General features: G+C 47.7%; 1 protein-coding gene across 10 annotated transcripts in view; it reads left to right on the top strand.

The window, feature by feature from the left end:
* RAP1GAP2 (RAP1 GTPase activating protein 2) overlaps window positions 1–18,859 on the top strand; it is a 202,092-nt gene that overhangs the window by 122,434 nt on the left and 60,799 nt on the right. Inside the window, exon 1 of one of the 10 annotated variants that reach the window (XM_081890336.1) lies at window positions 580–1,034. The exons of 8 other annotated variants lie outside the window; for them this stretch is intronic. Coding sequence is in view for 1 of the 2 variants with exons in the window: in XM_081890333.1 (XP_081746459.1) it covers window positions 12,775–12,906 (132 nt within the window). In the remaining variant the exon portion in view is untranslated. Of the gene's footprint in view, window positions 1–579; window positions 1,035–12,740; window positions 12,907–18,859 lie in introns of those variants that run through there. One more of the 10 variants, XM_081890333.1, reaches the window with a different exon arrangement.

Genomic DNA, 18,859 nt, shown 5'->3' with positions numbered 1-18,859 from the left:
GGGTAGTGATAAAGTGGGATATCAGATCCAAACTCTTCTTCTACACCAATAAGGCACTGCCCCACCAAGCTTAGGCTGACTTCAGCCAGCCCTCACCTGGCTTTGTTCTTCCTTACAACCAGTCAAGGGGTTGGAGCCTGACTGTCAACTTCCTTCCTGGTTTAGCTCTTAGTCCAGGGGTTGTCAACCTGGTCCCTACCGCCCACTAGTGGGTGTTTCAGGCTTCTAGGTGGGCGGTAGGGGGTTCCATGGCACAAGCTGAATCCTCCTTCCATCGAGCACTGGTGGGCGGTAAGGAAATTTCACCATCAAGAAAAATGCATTAGTGGGCGGTAGGTATAAAAAGGTTGACTACCCCTGCCTTAGTCTCAGTTTTGCCCTTGTAGAACTCAGCAGGAAGGAGGAGGAGGGAGGCAAAAATAGAATTAGTTGTCTTGGCCTGTCATTGGCTCTGTCTCTACCTACAGTTGTCCTTCTAACCTTCTCCCCACCAACCCCAATAGGCCTCAGCCACCACTTCCCCTCTTCCTTTTGGGTCGGAGCTTTTATACCAAGGAAAGCACCACAACATATAAAGACAGAGAAGGCCCAGCCTCTCTTTGCTGTTGTCTCTTATCTCACAAGGATAATACAGAAGCCTTTTATATTACTCCGCATGAGGAGGGATTAGTGTGATTTTCGGTTTCGTTGGAGGCTCCAGACAGCACAGCTTTGCGGGTTGTTGTTTTCACTTGCAACGATGGAGGAAGTGATGAAACACACTTTATGCAGACACTGTATATGAACTACCTTATACATTTAAAAAATGCAATCTGAAAAGCAGCCCCAGAAGCTCCAAACGGCCTTCCCATAATAAGCTGGCAAATGATCTGCCAAGGGAGAAGACAGAATTGCAAATTTGCAGCAAAAATATCCCTGCCTTCCTGGCAGCCTCACTCCGAAACGGCCCATTGCTCTTCAAAAAGCACAAAGCCCATGATCGTTCTCCGCAGACTGTCGTGAACCCCTTCACCACCTGGAAATGACAGAAACCTGTAAGTAATAGCCCGATTTCTCTATAAAAGGTCCTGAACCTCTCCCCAAAATGGTCTTTGGAAAACATAAAGCCCGGGGGGGGGGGGGGGAATCTCAGCACAGCCCGAAATGTTGTGCCTCTCTCCTGCTCTGCACCTGCAAGCGAAAGCGGCCTGCCATTTATTCCCAGCATGGCGCTCCTCAAGCCTTTCTGGCTGAGGCAGAATAAATAATTGGGTGTAATAATGAGCTGCCTTGTCAGTCCGCGAAACGGTAAATTAATCCCGGCGGGGAGTTGTTTGTCACCTTTTGCCAATCACTCCTTCCCGAGTTCTCTGGGCTTCTTATCACATTAAGTTAATCACACGTTGCCGACCTTTTTTTTTGAGGTTTATTTTAAAGCAAGCCTGCTGGCTCCCTATCTCGGAGGCAGGAGGAAGGCAGAGAGGTGATAACTAGGTAATGAGAGGGACAAACGCTCAAAGGGTTTGTCCACGTCACCTGGGAGGGCTTCCTCACGGAACCCACACCTTCGGCTCGAGAGCGGCTGCTCTGTTCGCCTGGCCGAAATGTGTAGAGAGCAGGATGCAATGAACCCGTTCAGCGTGGATTCCTTGCAGGCTCCAAGTCTGGGCCCTAGGCCTTGACGAGCTTGGGGAGGGATCTCAGCTGGCAGCTGCAGTGCTGAACACCCCCAGCGCCAGGCATTCGTTGCTGACTTTGTGCCCCGTGAAAGGTAAGCCCTGTGCCAATTTCATTCCTGTTTCTGTTTGAAGCCTACCCGACATTTTAGCAGAGGTAAACAAATGTTTCCCCACGTCGTTCCAATCAGGGGGCTGGTAACCTACACCCCCAGGCCTGCACACAAGCCTCATCCTGTTTTTTTATGAGACCCTCTTCCTGATTTCATTTGGGTGACCAGGAGGGGGAAAGACAGGGGAGAACAGGGACAGAAAGGGGGCACAATTCACCTCAAGCTCTTACTCTGCTGACTACAGTGGTACCTCGGGTTACAAACGCTTCGGGTTACAAACTCCACGAACCCGGAAGTAGTACCTCGGGTTGAGATCTTTGCCCCAGGATGAGAATGAAAATTGCGTGCCGGCAGCCTGGTGGCAGTGACAGCCCCCATTAGCGAAAGCGCACCTCAGGTTAAGAACAATTTTGGGTTCCGAGTACGTTTCCGAGCACAATTCAAAGTGTTGGTGCTGACCTTTAAAGCCCTAAACAGCCTCGGTCCAGTATATCTGAAGGAGCGTCTCCTCCCCCATCGTTCTGCCCGGACACTGAGGTCCAGCTCCGAGGGCCTTCTGGCGGTTCCCTCACTGCGAGAGGCCAAGTTACAGAGAACCAGGCAGAGGGCCTTCTCGGTAGTGGTGCCCGCCCTGTGGAACGCCCTCCCATCAGATGTCAAAGCGATAAACATCTACCTGACATTCAGAAGACATCTGAAGGCAGCCCTGTTCAGGGAAGTTTTTAATATCTGACATTTCAGTGTATCTTTTATCTTTGTTGGAAGCCGCCCAGAGTGGCTGGGGAAACCCAGCCAGATGGGCGGGGTACAAATAAAAAATTATTATTATTATTATTATTATTATTATTATTATTAAGAACGGACCTCCGGAATGAATTGAGTTCGTAACCCAAGGTACCACTGTACTGCCATGAACGCAACTCTCAACAGATTTTCCCTGATCCCTACTTTAAACCAGTTAGATAATGCCCAGAGGCAGAGGAAGGGGGGGGTGCAGTGGTTAGGGTTCTGCCCTGGATGTCACCACTGAGGGGGATGACAAAATGCTGGGTGGCACTCACCATGGGGTCTGCAGCGTGCCCCTCCTGGGAGTGACGCGGTGGCTTGGGCGCCCGCAGGCTCCGCGCTGCCCCAAACAGTCCACCCACCGCCTCCACCTCAGCTGTAGGGCGGCTGAGTGGGAGGAGGCACGCAGACTCCTCGGAAGCCCTGCCCCAGCTAGCCCCGCCCTGCAGGCAGGTAGCCCTGCCCCCAGCGCCCGATCGCAGTGGCGTAGCGTGGGGGTGCAGGGGGGCCCGGCCGCACCGGGCGCAACATCTGGGAGTTAGGGTTAGGGGGTGCAAATCCACGGGTTAGGGGGCACAAATTACTTGCCTTGCCCCAGGTGCTGGCAACCCACACTACGCCACTGCCTGATCGGCTTGCTCTGCCGCTGATTATGCCTACGATGATGACGATGCCCATTTCATAGAAGAGACTGGGAGGAGCTGACTTGTGTAAGGAGCCCATTGTGAAACGGGGTCACAGATAGTGTGCTGGAGAAACAGGTAAGAATGAAAGCCAATGGCTCATCCAAACCAGCATTCTGTTCTCGCAGGGGCCAACCAGATGCCCCAATGGCAGACCCCCCCCAGCATTCCTCAGATCAGAATAAGGACATATTCTACATTAGTGTCATCCTTCCTGTCCACCTCCCCTACTGCGCCTCCTCCTCACAGGCTGGGGCAGGGATGCAGTGGCAAAACAAAGCAAGCCAGAGCCAACAATGGCCGTTCTTCAGCCCCCACGTGCCCTTGGTGCCCCTCATAGCCATGGTAGTCGTCTCACGGAGAGGCTCCACCCCTTGCTCCCCTCCACACCACTTTATTTAAGCGAGACAGACTGAGTGAGGAGAAGAACTTTGATTGGGGCATCAAAGTGACCCAGATCTTGTTTTCATTAAAACAGGAAGTGATGCCATGTTGAATTTTTTTTGTGGGAGGGGGAGAGGGAGCAGGCTTGCTTTCCACCGCTCCAGAAGGCAGAACTAGGACCAAGAGGCAGAAAAGGCAAGGAAGCAGGTTTTGGATGAATGATAGCAAGAACTTCCTGGTGGAATGAGCTGCTTTACACTGGGAGAGATTCCACTGAGAGGTGGTGGGCTCTCATACCCTCCAACTGCCTCAATTTTACTGGGACATTCTGGATTCGCAGTGCAGTTTTGAAAGGCTCCAACTGCCACTTTGATTCAAAATGGCGTCTGGTGGTACCGAAACATAGCTGTCAACCTTCCCTTTTTTTGTGGGAAATTCCCTTATTCCAGCGCCTTTTCCTGCTGCTTTCCGCTGCTATCCCGGATTGTTAGATATCCCGTAGACTTTCCCCGGGACAGGTGAGGCTGCTGATCTCTTATTTTCGAGGCTGCTGAGCCCTTATTTTCAAATCTGAAAATTGACAGCTATGTACCGAAACCCAGGGCTATTTTCCAGCCAAAACTTACTGGAACTCAGTTATAAGAGAACAAAGGAGGTCTTCATGGTGAGTTCTGGCACCTCTTTTTCTTGAGAAATAGCACTGCGAAAACCTAGACCCAAACCAACTCCTGGATCTTAGGACCCACCTTGCCAAATTTGGTGATGGCATCTTCAGGGGTGCCTGCATGCGGAGAACAGATGGACGGACAGACAACTTTCCAAAACGTATAGAATACAGTTCAGCTGAAGTTTGCTTTCATTGTTCTGCCCGTGGGCCCCAGAAAGTTGCCCAGGAAGGTGACAAAGTGCCTTTTGCACATGCCTAGAGCGGAATGCTGGCGGAAGTGGTACTTGAAGGGAGAGAGACTGGCCAAACTAGTTGCACAAGGAGTTGGGAAGGAACCCAGTGCTACCTCCCCCTGCCCCAATGTGCTTAAGCAGCTACTGGAAGATAAATATCTACGAGAGGCCAAGTTTAGTCCTGCCCGACTGAGCAGCCAAAAGAGTCAGGAGAGCAGTAATATATACAGAGAGAACAGAAGGTTCAAAATAGCTGTGGGGAACCTTAGGCTCAGCCAATGTGGCTGAACCAGAACTCCCATGAAGCATGGCCACTGGCCAGGGATGATGGAAGTTGTAGTTCAGCAGCATCAGGAGTCAGCTCCGGGTTTAGGGTGCTGTGGGCAGATCCTCTGCACAGGGTACTGGACCAAGGGGGTGCAACAGCAGCACCACCATCATAATGATAATACAGTGGTACCTCGGGTTAAGAACTTAATTGGTTCTGGATTAACCTGAAAACTGTTTGGATTTGGATTTGATATCCCGCTTTATCACTACCCGAAGGAGTCTCAAAGCGGCTTACATTCTCCTTTCCCTTCCTCCCCCACAACAAACACTCTGTGAGGTGAGTGGGGCTGAGAGACTTCAGAGAAGTGTGACTAGCCCAAGGTCACCCAGCAGCTGCATGTGGCGGAGCGGGGAATCGAACCCAGTTCACTAGATTACGAGTCCACTGCTATTAACCACTACACCACACTGGCTGTGTTCTTAACCCGAAGCACCACTTTATCTAATGGGGCCTCCTGCTGCTTCCGCGTTGCCGGAGCACAATTTCTGTTCTCATCCTGAAGCAGAGTTCTTAACCCGAGGTACTATTTCTGGGTTAGCGGAGTCTGTAACCTGAAGCTTCTGTAACCTGAAGCATCTGTAACCTGAGGTACCACTGTAATAATACTTATATGGGTACCTACTGAAAAGATCCCTAAAAAGCAGCTGTACCAAAATGAATTATTATGAAAAAAAGAAACATTTTTTAAAAAATAATTTTTCTTTGACTTTCCAAGTGTAGAATTATAACAATTCAAAATACAGATCCATATTTAGAGATTTCTCTGAATCTCCAGACTTCTCACCATCCCCTCAATGGGTTCTATTGACAACTTTTTACAACTGCCTATTATTTCATAATCCATGTTTTATATCTCTCCATATTATCCATGGTATTTGCTCCATTACAAGTGTTATTGGAATCCTGATAATGTTTTCATCTGCTTAAAGTGGCCTCCTAAATAAATTATATTTCCCCCATTCTTTATTGAAGCTTTTATCTTCTTGGTTCTTGAGCTTTCCAGTCAATTTGGCCATTTGGGCATACTCCAAATAGCTTGGTTTGCCATTCCTCTCTGGTACAAATATTTAAGGGTGGGGAGTCAATTTCCCCCCCTCACTCAGGATGCCATATTACCAAAGTCTGCCCCCCGGGGGGGGTGTCAAAAGATTCCCCACATTTCTTTAAAAAACAACAACTTTTGAGGTGTTGCCTGTGGAACCTCTTCTGAAGAAATGCTTAAATAGGTGTTGTTGCTGTTGCTGTTGTTGTTGTTGCTGCTGCTGTTGTTGTCATCTTCATCATTATCTATCCTGCCTTCATCCAAGGATCACAGGGTGGTTTACCACATAATACAATATAATTTTTAGAAGATGTAACACAATATGACTGAGGCTTCCCGATGTGAACAGCAACCAATGCGGAGTCCTCCTGTTCAGTGTATGAAAGGGCAATCCTGTATCCACTTACCTGGGAGCGGTTGTGGCTGGTACCTTTTGAGACTGGTGGGGTAGGAGCCTAACAGCAGATGGCGCCAGAGCCACTGACAGGCAGGGCTGCCCCCCTGATTGGTTGTAAGCAAGAAGGGAGGCAGGTGGGGAAGACAGAGGTTAATCATCATCATCATCATCATCATCATCATCATCATCATCTATTATTTCTACCCTGCCCATCTGGCTGTGTTTCCCCCCCTTTGCCCAAATTGGTCACTGTCTGTGAGTAAGCCACATTGGGTTCAAGATTAGATATGCATGTGCCAGTCACTCGATGATGCTCTCCTTTAGGACACTCCATTCTATTCCTCCTCCCTTATTGTTTTCACCCCCTCCTGGACAACCAACCAGCATCCATTTGCCACAAAGGACGCTTGGTCTACATGGGGCTCTATTGTTTTGTTTTCCCTCCTTAGGCTTCCCCTCCAGTAGTTTATCCTTCTGCAAACCTTGGGGTTTGCTTGCAAAAATGTGTACCATAACATTATTTATTATTATTACATTATTATTTATTGAATATATATCTCCTGGCTTTCCACCTGAATGAGTCCTGGCCTTAAAACTCACCAAAGCTGCATGCTAAAATGTGCTTATCTGGGGAGATTTGCAGTGAAATGCTGGTAAATCATTTATTTGGGGGGGGGGGAGGAAATGCATATCCTGGTGAACGTAACACACATAAAAAACTAGATGCCCAAAGGGGTCCCTTCCAACTTTATGATTCTATGAAGTAGATCATCTGAGGTCAGCTTAGATTCTATTAAAAATGTGCTGCTTTAAGAAGAAGAGAAGAGTTTGGATTTGATATCCCGCTTTATCACTACCCGAAGGAGTCTCAAAGCGGCTAACATTCTCCTTTCCCTTCCTCCCCCACAACAAACACTCTGTGAGGTGAGTGGGGCTGAGAGACTTCAAAGAAGTGTGACTAGCCCAAGGTCACCCAGCAGCTGCATGTGGAGGAGCGGAGACGCGAACCCGGTTCCCCAGATTACGAGTCTACCGCTCTTAACTACTACACCACACTGTAGACAATAGGCAAAATTGCACACAAATGAGCGTGTTAGGAGAGATCTGCTGACAACTTTTCATGAGGACTTGGGAAAATAAATGAACCTCAATTTTTTTTGCCCTTTCTAGGGTGGTGCTGTGGTCTAAACCACTGAGCCTCTTGGGCTTGCTGATCAGAGGGTTGGCAGTTCGAATCCCTCTGACGGGGTGAGCTCCCATTGCTCAGTCCCAGCTGCTGCCAACCTAGCAGTTCGAAAGCACGCCAAAAAGTGCAAGTAGATAAATAGGTACCGCTCCAGCGGGAAGGTAAATGGTGTTTCTGTGCACTGCTATGGTTTCGCTGTTCCGTTGCGCCAGAAGCGGCTTAGTCATGCTGGCAACATGACCCGGAAAAACTGTCTGTGGACAAACGCCGGCTCCCTCGGCCAGTAAAGCAAGATGAGCACCGCAATCCCAGAGTCGGCAGTGACTGCATTTAACTGTCAGGGTTCCTTTAATTTTTTAGGCTCTTCTAGCATCATTTTTTTCCAATTTTTAAAGTAAGTTCTTGGTTTGGTGCAATGTGCATGTACATGGTTGTGCATCAATTGGACGTGTGTAAATTGGTTGTTGGCTGTACTAGTTTTGCAGTTATTTCCCATCCTCTGAAACGCCATCCCCCACACCTCAAGGATCTGGCAAAATGACTGCCAGCACTTCATGTATTTATTTGTACCCAGGCACATGACTAGGTTGCTCTGGAGAATTTGACTAGAGCCGTTTCCATCAGTCTACATTCAGGGTGCATTATTGTTGCCATAACTTATTTTGGGAGACAGAAAAGCATGAAATGGAAAAAAAAACTTTTACCTCCACTCAATGGATGTTGTGTACACTTGCAAGCAAGGGGGTGGCAAGTCGCTTAATCTCCTAAGACTATGTTGTTGCTGCAATCCAATTACATCCTTTTTTCGGAGGACCTCCCTGATGAGTTCTTAATTCTATGAGTCGACAGTGGGTGAATTGAGAGTGTCTGTGCATATTATTATACGATCTCTTTAGAAGCGCAAAACAAACAAATTAATCCCAATGTACCGCTCTTGGTGGATTGCTCCTCCCTCTCCCCGTTTGCTTTAACGATGTTTCTGATAGAAAGCTGAAATTTTAATGACCTTCCATAGGGGGAGCTGAAATAGCCTCAGTGCATCTGAGCTGCTGTTCTGCTTTTTATTATTCCCCGTAAATTTCAAGACCGTAACATGTGCAGCGGTGGAATACTGCCTTAAGAGCAGTTTTCATAAATATTTACTTATTTAAATTTGCACCTTGTCCTGTTTTGAAGACTCAAGTCTTTTTTAAAACAGATTTGGTTTTTTAAACAGATCCCCCCCCATTAAAAAAAAACAAAAACAAAAAGGGGGGGGGAGGTGAGCCTTATACAAGTAAAATAACATTTACCGAAAACGGAGTTAGGAGAGTACAAAGAGTGGGGTATTGAAACAAACTACCCTAAACTGAGGACTATTCAGCATCATGCTCAAGAACACGACATCTTTAGCCCAGGAATGGAAGACAATCGCTGAATCGGTAGAACATGAGACTCTTAATCCCAGGGTCGTGGGTTCGAATCCCACACTGGGCGAAAGATTCCTGCATTGCAGGGGGTTGGACTAGATGACCCTTGTGGTCCCTTCCAACTCTACGATTCTATGGTTCTACAGGACTTAAACCTCTTGATGTGCCCCACTTAGCCGTATAAGCAGGAGGGTCCACAAATGCAAAAGACGTGGCTTACCAGATTTTGAAGAAGTAGTGGTAAAATACACATCTTTCCAATGAAAGAGCCCCTATCCCCTAGTCCAAAGTCTAAAATTTCAGCAGGACGAGCGGGAGAATCCTCAAATATAACAGGGCTGGCATCTGCCTTTGAAGAAAGCAAAGCAATGTGTTATGTACTGAAGTTCTCACCCTGGGCCAGCAGGGGGATACTGTAGATAGTTGTCACTCAGGTCCACATATGCAAATAAGGGATTGAAAGTGACGTTCAGTGATTGGATAGTTACAGAAAGTGGTTACTGTTGCGTTGTAGTGGAGCTCTATATAAGCAGACTGGCTGAACCCTTCAGTTCAGTTCTGTTCTGGCCTGTGAATAAACAAGAGCTGTTTGAAGAATCGCTGTGTCGTCTGATATATTCATCCACAACTTAACAAAATGCCTTTTGCATCTAAAGTGGGTGGGCGTTTAAACCAGTGCATGCAGAGTCTAAAACTACCTAACTGCCCAGCTGGAAATTGGCAAAAGAGGCCCCCCACCTGTGTGTCCTTGCAGCCATGCTCAGAACAAGCTCAGCTGGATCTGCAGTTAACTTTCCCCTCACAGTGCTCCAGGCCATTCCTAATAAGTAAGGGAATTTTGTTTTCCCTCTGCTTTTCTAATACTTTCTGGCGCTCTCCGTCAAGGAGAAGAGGGATTACTCCCACCTGTATCATGCTCAGCTTGTAGAAAAGACCCCCAAATTCTTTCCCCTGGTTGCAATGTAGCAGCAAACTGTTAAATCTTTTAAGCACCTTCATTGCACAATGTGTGTTTCTTGGGGGGGGGGGAGAGGGAGAAGGAGTGAAAGAATAATCAACAATGAACTGAAAGTGTGCCAGCTGGCACCCAGAGTCTGACTTTGAGAGGCCTTTTCTAACTAGGTGTCCCTGAAAATCGGGACACTTGGAGGATATGCTACGACACAAAGGCAAACTTCATATTTGTGTGGGTTAAACCACAGAGCCTAGGACTTGCCGATCAGAAGGTCGGCGGTTTGAATCCGCGCGACGGGGTGAGCTCCCGTTGCTCGGTCCCTGCTCCTGCCAACCTAGCAGTTCGAAAGCACGTCAAAGTTCAAGTAGATAAATAGGTACCACTTTGGTGGGAAGGTAAACGGCGTTTCTGTGTGCTGCTCTGGTTCACCAGAAGCGGCTTAGTCATGCTGGCCACATGACCCGGAAGCTGTACGCCGGCTCCCTCGGCCAATAAAGCGAGATGAGCACTGCAACCCCATAGTCGGCCACGACTGGACCCAATGGTCAGGGGTCCCTTTACCTTTTACCAACATTGCTGGCATGTGGTCCTCAGAAGGTTTTACAGGGTGGGAAAAGATTCCATGCCCTAAAGCCTTCTCTAGCTCCTCTCTGAGAGAGTGGATTGCTGAGAAAGCAGCAGGCAGTGAGGGAAAAGGCCTGCTTGCTGCCTCAACCCAGGTTGTCACCAACAATTTGCAGCGGGTGGGAGTTGAGGGATATTTCCAGGCAGCAGAGGGCTGGAGTATCTCAAGAGCCCAACAGCCCCCCGGAGACTGTCATGTTCAATTTACCAACCTGTCTGCATGCAACGATTGCTCCACACAACTGTGATCGTAGCCCTCTGCGCCAAAGGAGCGTTCGGATCTGTAGGCTGGCATGATGCAAGGATGCCTGTGTTTTGTCAGGGCCGCATCAACCTTCCAGAAATAAGAGGTTTCAGACACAAGCGGGGAAACATCGCCAAAGCAGGTTCAGCTTTTGAAAGGGGACCAAGAGAAGTACCCAGAAGTTCAGGCTTGGTGGGTGAGTTGATAGAAGTCATTTTGATGGTGGCATCACCAGAGCAGGACTTGGTGGTGGTGGGCATTGCCCAGGGTGTTACTCTACGGAATGAGAAGGTGAGCAGGGCTGTCTTTCCACATTTTGATGTAACTGAAGCCATTTACATTGATGTAAATGAAGACATTGTCATCTGAACCATCACTCCCTGTTAGGACACTCCTTTGTTTGGTCCCAAATGCGCGAGAGCGCAAGACCAAAAGATGCTCATTTTTGGGTCTCGCAAGACTGAAAAGTGAGCATCATTTGGTCCGGCACTCTGGTGTGAGCCACCTGACGCACTCCAGAGTGCCAGAATGAAAAAAACGAGATGTTCCAGGATCCAAACAGTAGCCGAGATTGGCTTCTGAAATTATGGGATATCCCGTTTAATTCAGAACTGTTGAGTGCCATGTGATAAGACCATGAGGTCTAAAATCACCAACCCTTACCATTGCAATTTGATATGGGAGAAGTGCCATTAGGTAGCACATTAATCCGAAGAATCATTGCGTTGGAAGAGATATCCAAGAACGGCTTCCTGTTTACTCATCAGGTGTGGTCTGAAAGCATTACAAGTCTGTGCTATAAAAAGGATGATTAATAAGGAAATGTTGCTAGGATGCCAGCTAGTTTATAGTGAAGTAATAATTAGTATTGGGGGTGGGGCATGTTCCCCTGCCGATTTACTTGCAGGGGTTCTACACAGTCCGTCCCCCCCCTGTGGTCAATAAGATCATATCTGAACTTCTGAATAGCAGGGTGGAATGATTGGTCATGGATCTGCCATGGATGCATTAGCTGAGATTACTGCATTGCAGAGGGTTTGAGTAGATGACCTTGGGGTCCCTTCCAGCTCTACGATTCTATGAAGTAAAGGGACTAGAAACTCAAGTTTTGAATACATAAAATGATGTTAGCTGAACATTTTAGGAGCGTCACCCCAGAATGTCCTGGGGGGAGGGAACCACAATCCCAAAGCGCCCCTCCTTGGTGTGTATGCCTTGTGAATGCACTCCCCAACTTTGCAGCCTGTGGAGAGGGCAGAGAGGATGGGGACATTTTCTCCCTGGTCCTTATTCTAGCTCAGGGGTCAGCAAACTTTTTCAGCAGGGGGCCGGTCCACTCTCCCTCAGACCTTGTGGTGGGCCGGACTATATTTTGAAAATAAAAATAAAAATGAACGAATTCCTATGCCCCACAAATAACACAGAGATGCATTTTAAATAAAAGGACACATTCTACTCATGTAAAAACACCAGGCAGGCCCCACAAATAACCCAGAGATGCATTTTAATTAAAAGGACACATTCTACTCGTGTAAAAACACACTGATTCCCAGACCATCAGTGGGTCGGATTGAGAAGGTGATTGGGCTGGATCCGGCCCCCAGGCCTTAGTTTGCCTACCCCTTTTCTATCTGGTCTGCCTTTACTAGTCTGAGCACAGCAAGACTCTGCACAAGTCCGATTGCTGAAGCAGATGTAACCTTTTGCTCTTTTTGTGGCTTGCATTTAATAGCGACTCTTTTCCCTCTCCCCACTCCACACACATTGTTCTACCCGATATCAAATACACTAGCACATTTGCCTTCCACATTTAGAGGATTGTTACGTCACAGGGCGCCTTTGATCCTGTTCCAAATTGTGAGGCGGGAGGGAGGAAAAGAAACACAACCCCCCCTCTCTCTGCTTTGAAATATTAAAATGTGCTTCCTGCACAACCTGTTTGGGGTGCTTTCGCCTGGTGACTTGGCACGCCCATTTAACCTGTCAAGCAGCCAGCGCACAATGTCTCACTTAGAGAAATATTAACAAAGGGATGTTTGGGGGGGGGGAATAAAGCACAGCCTATATGGATGTTCAGGCTGGTGTATGGCTTCAGGAGAGCTCTCCAGAAGGACGCACGGTGGTTTCGGATCTATGCGGCGCTAGCGTGGATTGGTGGAGCATTGGAAACATGATGGACCTCCTTAGCAGTTTTTTGGTGAGTGCTGTGCCACAGGTGTCGTGCAATCAGCTCGCACAGTGAGCTTGCTTGACCCTCTGCTAAATAACTTTGATCCTGGCAAAAGCACCAGGTCAAAACTAGCTGCCTTAGGGGAATGGCCATAGCTCAATGATAGAGTGTCTGCCCTGCAAGCAGAAGTTCTCAGGTTTGATCCCCACTGGCATCTCCTGGTGGGGTTTGGAGAAACTCCTGCCAGAAATCCTGGAGAGCTGCTGCCAGTCAGCGTAGACAATACTGAGCTAGATGGACCACCGGTCTGACTGAGTATAAGCCTGGATAGTTGGTTAGAGCATGGGGCTGATAACCTGCCAAGGTCGCAGGTTCATTTCCCATATGGGACAGCTGCTTATTCCTGCCTTGCAGGCAGATGGAATTGACAATCCTCAAGGTCACTTCCAACTCTACAATTCTAGGATTCTATATAACCCAGACTCCAATTCTTGATTAGGGATGTGTGTGTGTGTGTGGGGGGGAGAAATTCAGTTCAGTTTGCATTGCAGGTGAACCTACAAAACTGCACTCTTGGAAGCAAAATACAAGCCCCAAAACATATTGTACAAAATTTGTACTGCTGCTCATTCTGCAGTGCACTCTGCTGGCTGAGTAACATGTACAGAAGATGCATGTGCCATGGCAAAGTGTGCATTAAAATTAAATTGTGTAAATTGCATACAAAATACGTTCTATAAGGGCATTGTGAAAATGCGTACATTAGGCAAAACTGCATACAAAATTAATACCGTGTTTATGGAAGACAATCTTACTCAGCTACAAGTGATCGCTAAAGTGAGAGAGAGAGAGAGATTAGACACGTAATAGGTTGACATGTGTTTGGATCTGGTTTTTAGGTTATTGTTGATTTCAATCACTTTTTAATGTTTTAATCTCTTGTTTTCCCCAATGATTTTATCGCTTTATTGCTTTAATGTTTCGTTACAAATGAGAGGTGTATAATAAGTAAATAAAATATATTAGAAGTTCTCTCCCGAATGCTGATGAATTTTTATGACAACTTCTTCTTTTTAAATAACCAGCTGATGTGGAAGTTGGGAGAACTGAAGTTAATAGCAGGAAAAAGGAATATTCAGAATCGAGAGATTCTTCAAAATTCTGAATGTTTTACCAGAGGCAGGTGGAGTTTATAGTGTGGATTGCAAAGTCTTGCCATGCCTCCCTCCCTCTATTGTTAATCTCCACTTATATGATCCCTTCTGAGCTGTGAACTGTCTGGCTCTTATCTCCTGGAGTGCAATATGCGTGGAAAATACCCTTGTACCCAAGAACTGTTAGGAGAACCATGTATGCTGAGTCTAAAACATAGATAGTGTTATGGTTTGGATGGAAGGTTAGAGGGACCGATTGACATTTTCAGGAAGACATGCTAAGCCTTGCCTACTCTCCAAAGCTTTCCCTCCCTGTCTTCTGAGAGCCTTCAGAGTTCCCAAGAACCCAACCGATACCTTTCAATGCAACAAATACGGCATGTCGTCAAGATCTAACATTTATTCTGGGTTGAAATTCCAGTAATTAGAGAGTTTCTGCATGAGAATTGTTGGCATAATGTTTGGCAGCTTGAAAAACCACCTCTGGTGTCATGGGAAGGGTGCATTGTTGTTGTTGTTTAGTCATGTCCGACTCTTTGTGATCCCATGGACCAGAGCACGCCAGGCACTCCTGTCTTCCACTGCCTCCCACAGTTTGGTCAAACTCATGCTGGTAGCTTCGAGAACACTGTCCAACCATCTCGTCCTCTGCCGTCCCCTTCTCCTTGTGCCCTCCATCTTTCCCAACATCAGGGTCTTTTCCAGGGAGTCTTCTCTTCTCATGAGATGGCCAAAGAATTGGAGCCTCAGCTTCAGGATCTGTCTTTCCAGTGAGCACTCAGGGCTGATTTCCTTAAGAATGGATAGGTTTGATCTTCTTAAGGGTGCATTAGAGAGTGACATTTCTAGCAAGGCATCCGAGTTGAGGAGGAACCATAGCTCAGTGGTGGAACAGCCCAAAGATACTTTGCCTGCTAGAGATGCACACTCTTGCCCTTGCCATCAGCTGGAGAGTTGCGCCCTCTGCTTCCCAGGAAGAATGTAATGGCAAGGGGAAAATCAGCATAGCCACTTCCATTGGCCAGTGAAAGAGCAGCTTTAGGGGGTGGGTTTCCCCTGTCCCATTGTCAGAGACTCATCTCCAGCTGCTGACTGGGCTGGGACTGCAGGACCAAAAGGCAGAAAGCTCTGCCCCCATCCATCAGCTGGAGATCTAAGGGCATTTGGGCCATGCATACAAATGGGTGAGTGAGTGTTGGGCGTTTTCTTGTATAGCCTGCCAGCAGAAGCTGGCACGTTAGGGCAGATGGGGTGCTGTCCCGCCAACAGCAGCCTTATTTCCTACAAGCCCATCTGCTGCCTTTTAACCAGTCCAGAAGGCCACCCTTGGCTGTCACTTCCTTCTTTCTCTTTAGTCTCAGTCTTGCCCTTGCAGAACTCAGCAGGGAGGAAGGGGATAGGGATGAAACTAGAATCAGCTGGCTCTGCCTGTCATAGCCTCGGGCTCCACTTTCTGTTGACCTCCCTGACTTCTGCTCTACCAGTCCCAGTGGGCACCAGACATCACTGCTCTGGCCCTGTCTACATACCCTCCAACATTTCTCCAGTGATAATAGGGACGTCTGATATAATAATAATAATAATAATAATAATAATAATAATAATTCCTCACCCATCTAACTGGGTTGTCCCAGACACTCTGGGTGGCTCCCAACATATATATAAACATAATAAAACATTACACATTTGAAAAAACTTCCCTCTACAGGGCTGCCTTCATATGTCTTCTAAAGGTTGTGTGGTTAGTTATCTCCTTGGCTCACGGATAGGATAGCTTCATACCCTCCAACATTTCTCAGATGAAAATAGGGCTGCCCTAAGGAAAAGTGGTACAACTCATCAGAAACTGGGATGGCTTCTGTAAATTCAGGACTGTCCCTGGAAAGTAGGGACACTTGGAGGGTCTGTGTCTATCAACAAAGCTCTAAGGGTTGCTGGATTGTGTGTGTGTTTGTGTTTGTGTGAGAGACAGAGACAGACAGAGACAGAGACAGAGACAGACAGAGACAGAGACAGAGAGAGAATGTTGAGGTTTCTATTGTAGTATTGCCTGCTGCCTATAAGTTGACTTGAGAATCCTTTGATTGGAAGGTCAATGGCCCCCTGACCATTAGGTCCAGTCGTGGCCGACTCTGGGTTTGAGGTGCTCATCTTGCTTTATTGGCCAAGGGAGCCGGTGTACAGCTTCTGGGTCATGTGGCCAGCATGACTAAGCCACTTCTGGCAAACCAGAGCTGCGCACGGAAACGCTGTTTACCTTCTTGCCGAAGTGGTACCTATTTATCTACTTGCACTTTGACATGCTTTCAAACTGCTAGGTTGGCAGGAGCTGGGACTGAGCAATGGGAGCTCACCCCGTTGCGGGGATTCGAACTGCCGACCTTCTGATCGGCAAGTTCTAGGCTCTGTGGTTTAACCCACAGCGCCACCCGCATCCCCGATTGGAAGGTACAACTCTTCAAAATAAATGAGAAGGTCCCAGGTTCAATTTCTGACATCTCCAGTTAAAAGGAGCAGGCAGCAGGTGGAAAGCCTTCTGCCTTAAGGTGTTGGAGAATCACTGCCGATCAGAATAGACAAGATGGCCCTAACTCTGGCCTGATGTAACACACAGTTTGCTGCATTCACAAAACAGCTGGCAGACCCCATTCATAACCCTGCAGAGGCATGTAATGAGATGCTATTGCAGTACAACGAAAAGTCGGAACTCTTGTCAGACTAGAAAGGCAGAGCTGACAGCTCCTCTGAGTCTGAGTGGCAGGCATGTCAGCTTAATTACACTGCTCTTCTCCCTCCCACCCTCCTGGCATTGTTCTCACCCATGTCATCTTCAGTGAGATTTCTTAGATCAAGAAGGTTGACTCTGGAGGCAACAAGGTGTGCAAGGGCTGAGCTTGTTGGAGCAGCTTGCAAGGAATGCTGAGCCAATGTTCCCCATTGTGTTCCTCTAAACAGAAGTGAGTGAATGGTTGGCTGGATATGTGAGTGGGGGAGAGGGAGAGGGAGAGAAGGAACATGGGAAACCACCTCTCTTGGTATGTCCCACGGAGGACCTTGTTGTTGTTTAGTCATTTAGTCGTGTCTGACTCTTTGTGACCCCATGGACCAGAGCACACCAGGCACTCCTGTCTTCCACTGCCTCCTGCAGTTTGGTCAAACTCATGTTGGTAGCTTTGAGAACACTGTAAAACAATCTCGTCCTCTGTCGTCCCCTTCTCCTTGTGCCCTCCATCTTTCCCAACATCAGGGTCTTTTCCAGGGAGTCTTCTCTTCTCATGAGGTGGCCAAAGTATTGGAGCCTGAGCTTCAGGATCTGTCCTTCTAGTGAGCACTCAGGGCTGTTTTCCTTAAGAATGGATAGGCTTGATCTTCTTGCAGTCCATGGGACTCTCAAGAGTCTCCTCCAGCACCATAATTCAGAAGCATCAATTCTTTGGTGATCAAGCCTTCTTTATGGTCCAGCTCTCACTTCCATGGAGGACCTTACGGTCTTCAAATAAAAACATCTTGGAGATCCCGGGCCACAAGGAGGTTAGGCTGGCCTCGACAAGAGCCAGGGCTTTTTTGGCCATGGTCCCGATCTAGTGGAACGCTCTGTCACAAGAGACTAGGGCCCTGCGGGACTTGACATCTTTCCTGCAGGGCCTGCAAGACAGAGCTGTTCCACAGGCCTTTGGCCAAGGCACAGTCTGACCCCCTCTCTCCTTCTGTAATCCTCATAGAACTCAAAACCAAATGGTTGCCATTAATTTGATTCTGAATTGATTTTAGAATGCATTTTAATTAATTGACTGTGTGAGTTTATGTACACTATGCTATTTTTACTTATTGTTAGCCTCTCTGAGCCCGGCTTTGGCCGGGGAGGGCGGGATACAAATAAAATTATGATGATGATGATGATGATGATGATGATGATGATGATGTCAGACCACTCTTCCACCTAGCTCAGTATTGTCCACCCAGGATGGAAGTGGTTCTCTGGGATTTCAGAAAGCGTTCTCTTCCATGGGCTGCATGGATGGAGGAGCCACCTTGCTAGAATGTGATAATGCCAAGGTTGCAGGTTCGATCCCCGAATGGGACGGCTGCATATTCCTGCATTGCAGGGGGTGGGACTAGATGATCCTCAGGGTCCCTTCCAACTCTACTCTTCTATGGTTTCTACAGTACTGTTGCACTTTGCTCCCTGAGACTGGCAAGCATGGAAATGGAGGGTGGCACTTATGCTAGATCCAGCTTCCCTAGCTTTCGTTGTCTGCCTAGTTTGTTGTTTGTATTAATCAGAGAGACCAGTCCGGCCTGTTAGGGGCAGAGATTGCTTATCAGGGACGGGATTTCTGGCCTCAAGCAGGGCTCAAGGGATGTACGGTAATTCGGAAGGCACTGGCCGTGCCACACGTGCTCTGGCAAGCTGCCGTATCTTTCTGGCTGCGAAATGGTGGTAACACTACCAGCTGCTCCATGCTGATAAGTCCTAACAGGCACGCTTTTGTCTCAGCTGAACCTTAGGAACATAGGAAGCCACCTTATAATGAGTCAGACCCATTGGTCCATTTATCTCAGTGTTTTCTACACAGACTGGCAGCAGCTCTCCAGGGTTTCAGGCAGGGAATGTCTCCTGGCCCTCCCTGGAGATTTCTGCATGCTGATGCCCTACCGCTGAACTTCAGAAGCAGGAATCTCAAAGGGTCACATCTTAGGTTTGCAGCAGAGTACCGTATTTTTCGCTCTATAGGACGCACGTTTTGCTCTCCAAAAATTAAGAGGAAATGTGTGTGCATCCTATGGAGTGAATGCAGGCTCCTTGGCTTCAGCGATAGCAACGC

This window comes from Podarcis melisellensis, assembly GCF_964234715.1.
Source record: "Podarcis melisellensis genome assembly, chromosome: 15".
NCBI lineage: Eukaryota > Metazoa > Chordata > Lepidosauria > Squamata > Lacertidae > Podarcis > Podarcis melisellensis.
Note: the sequence above shows the minus strand (reverse complement) of the source record. Positions and strands in the feature narration are given on the sequence as shown.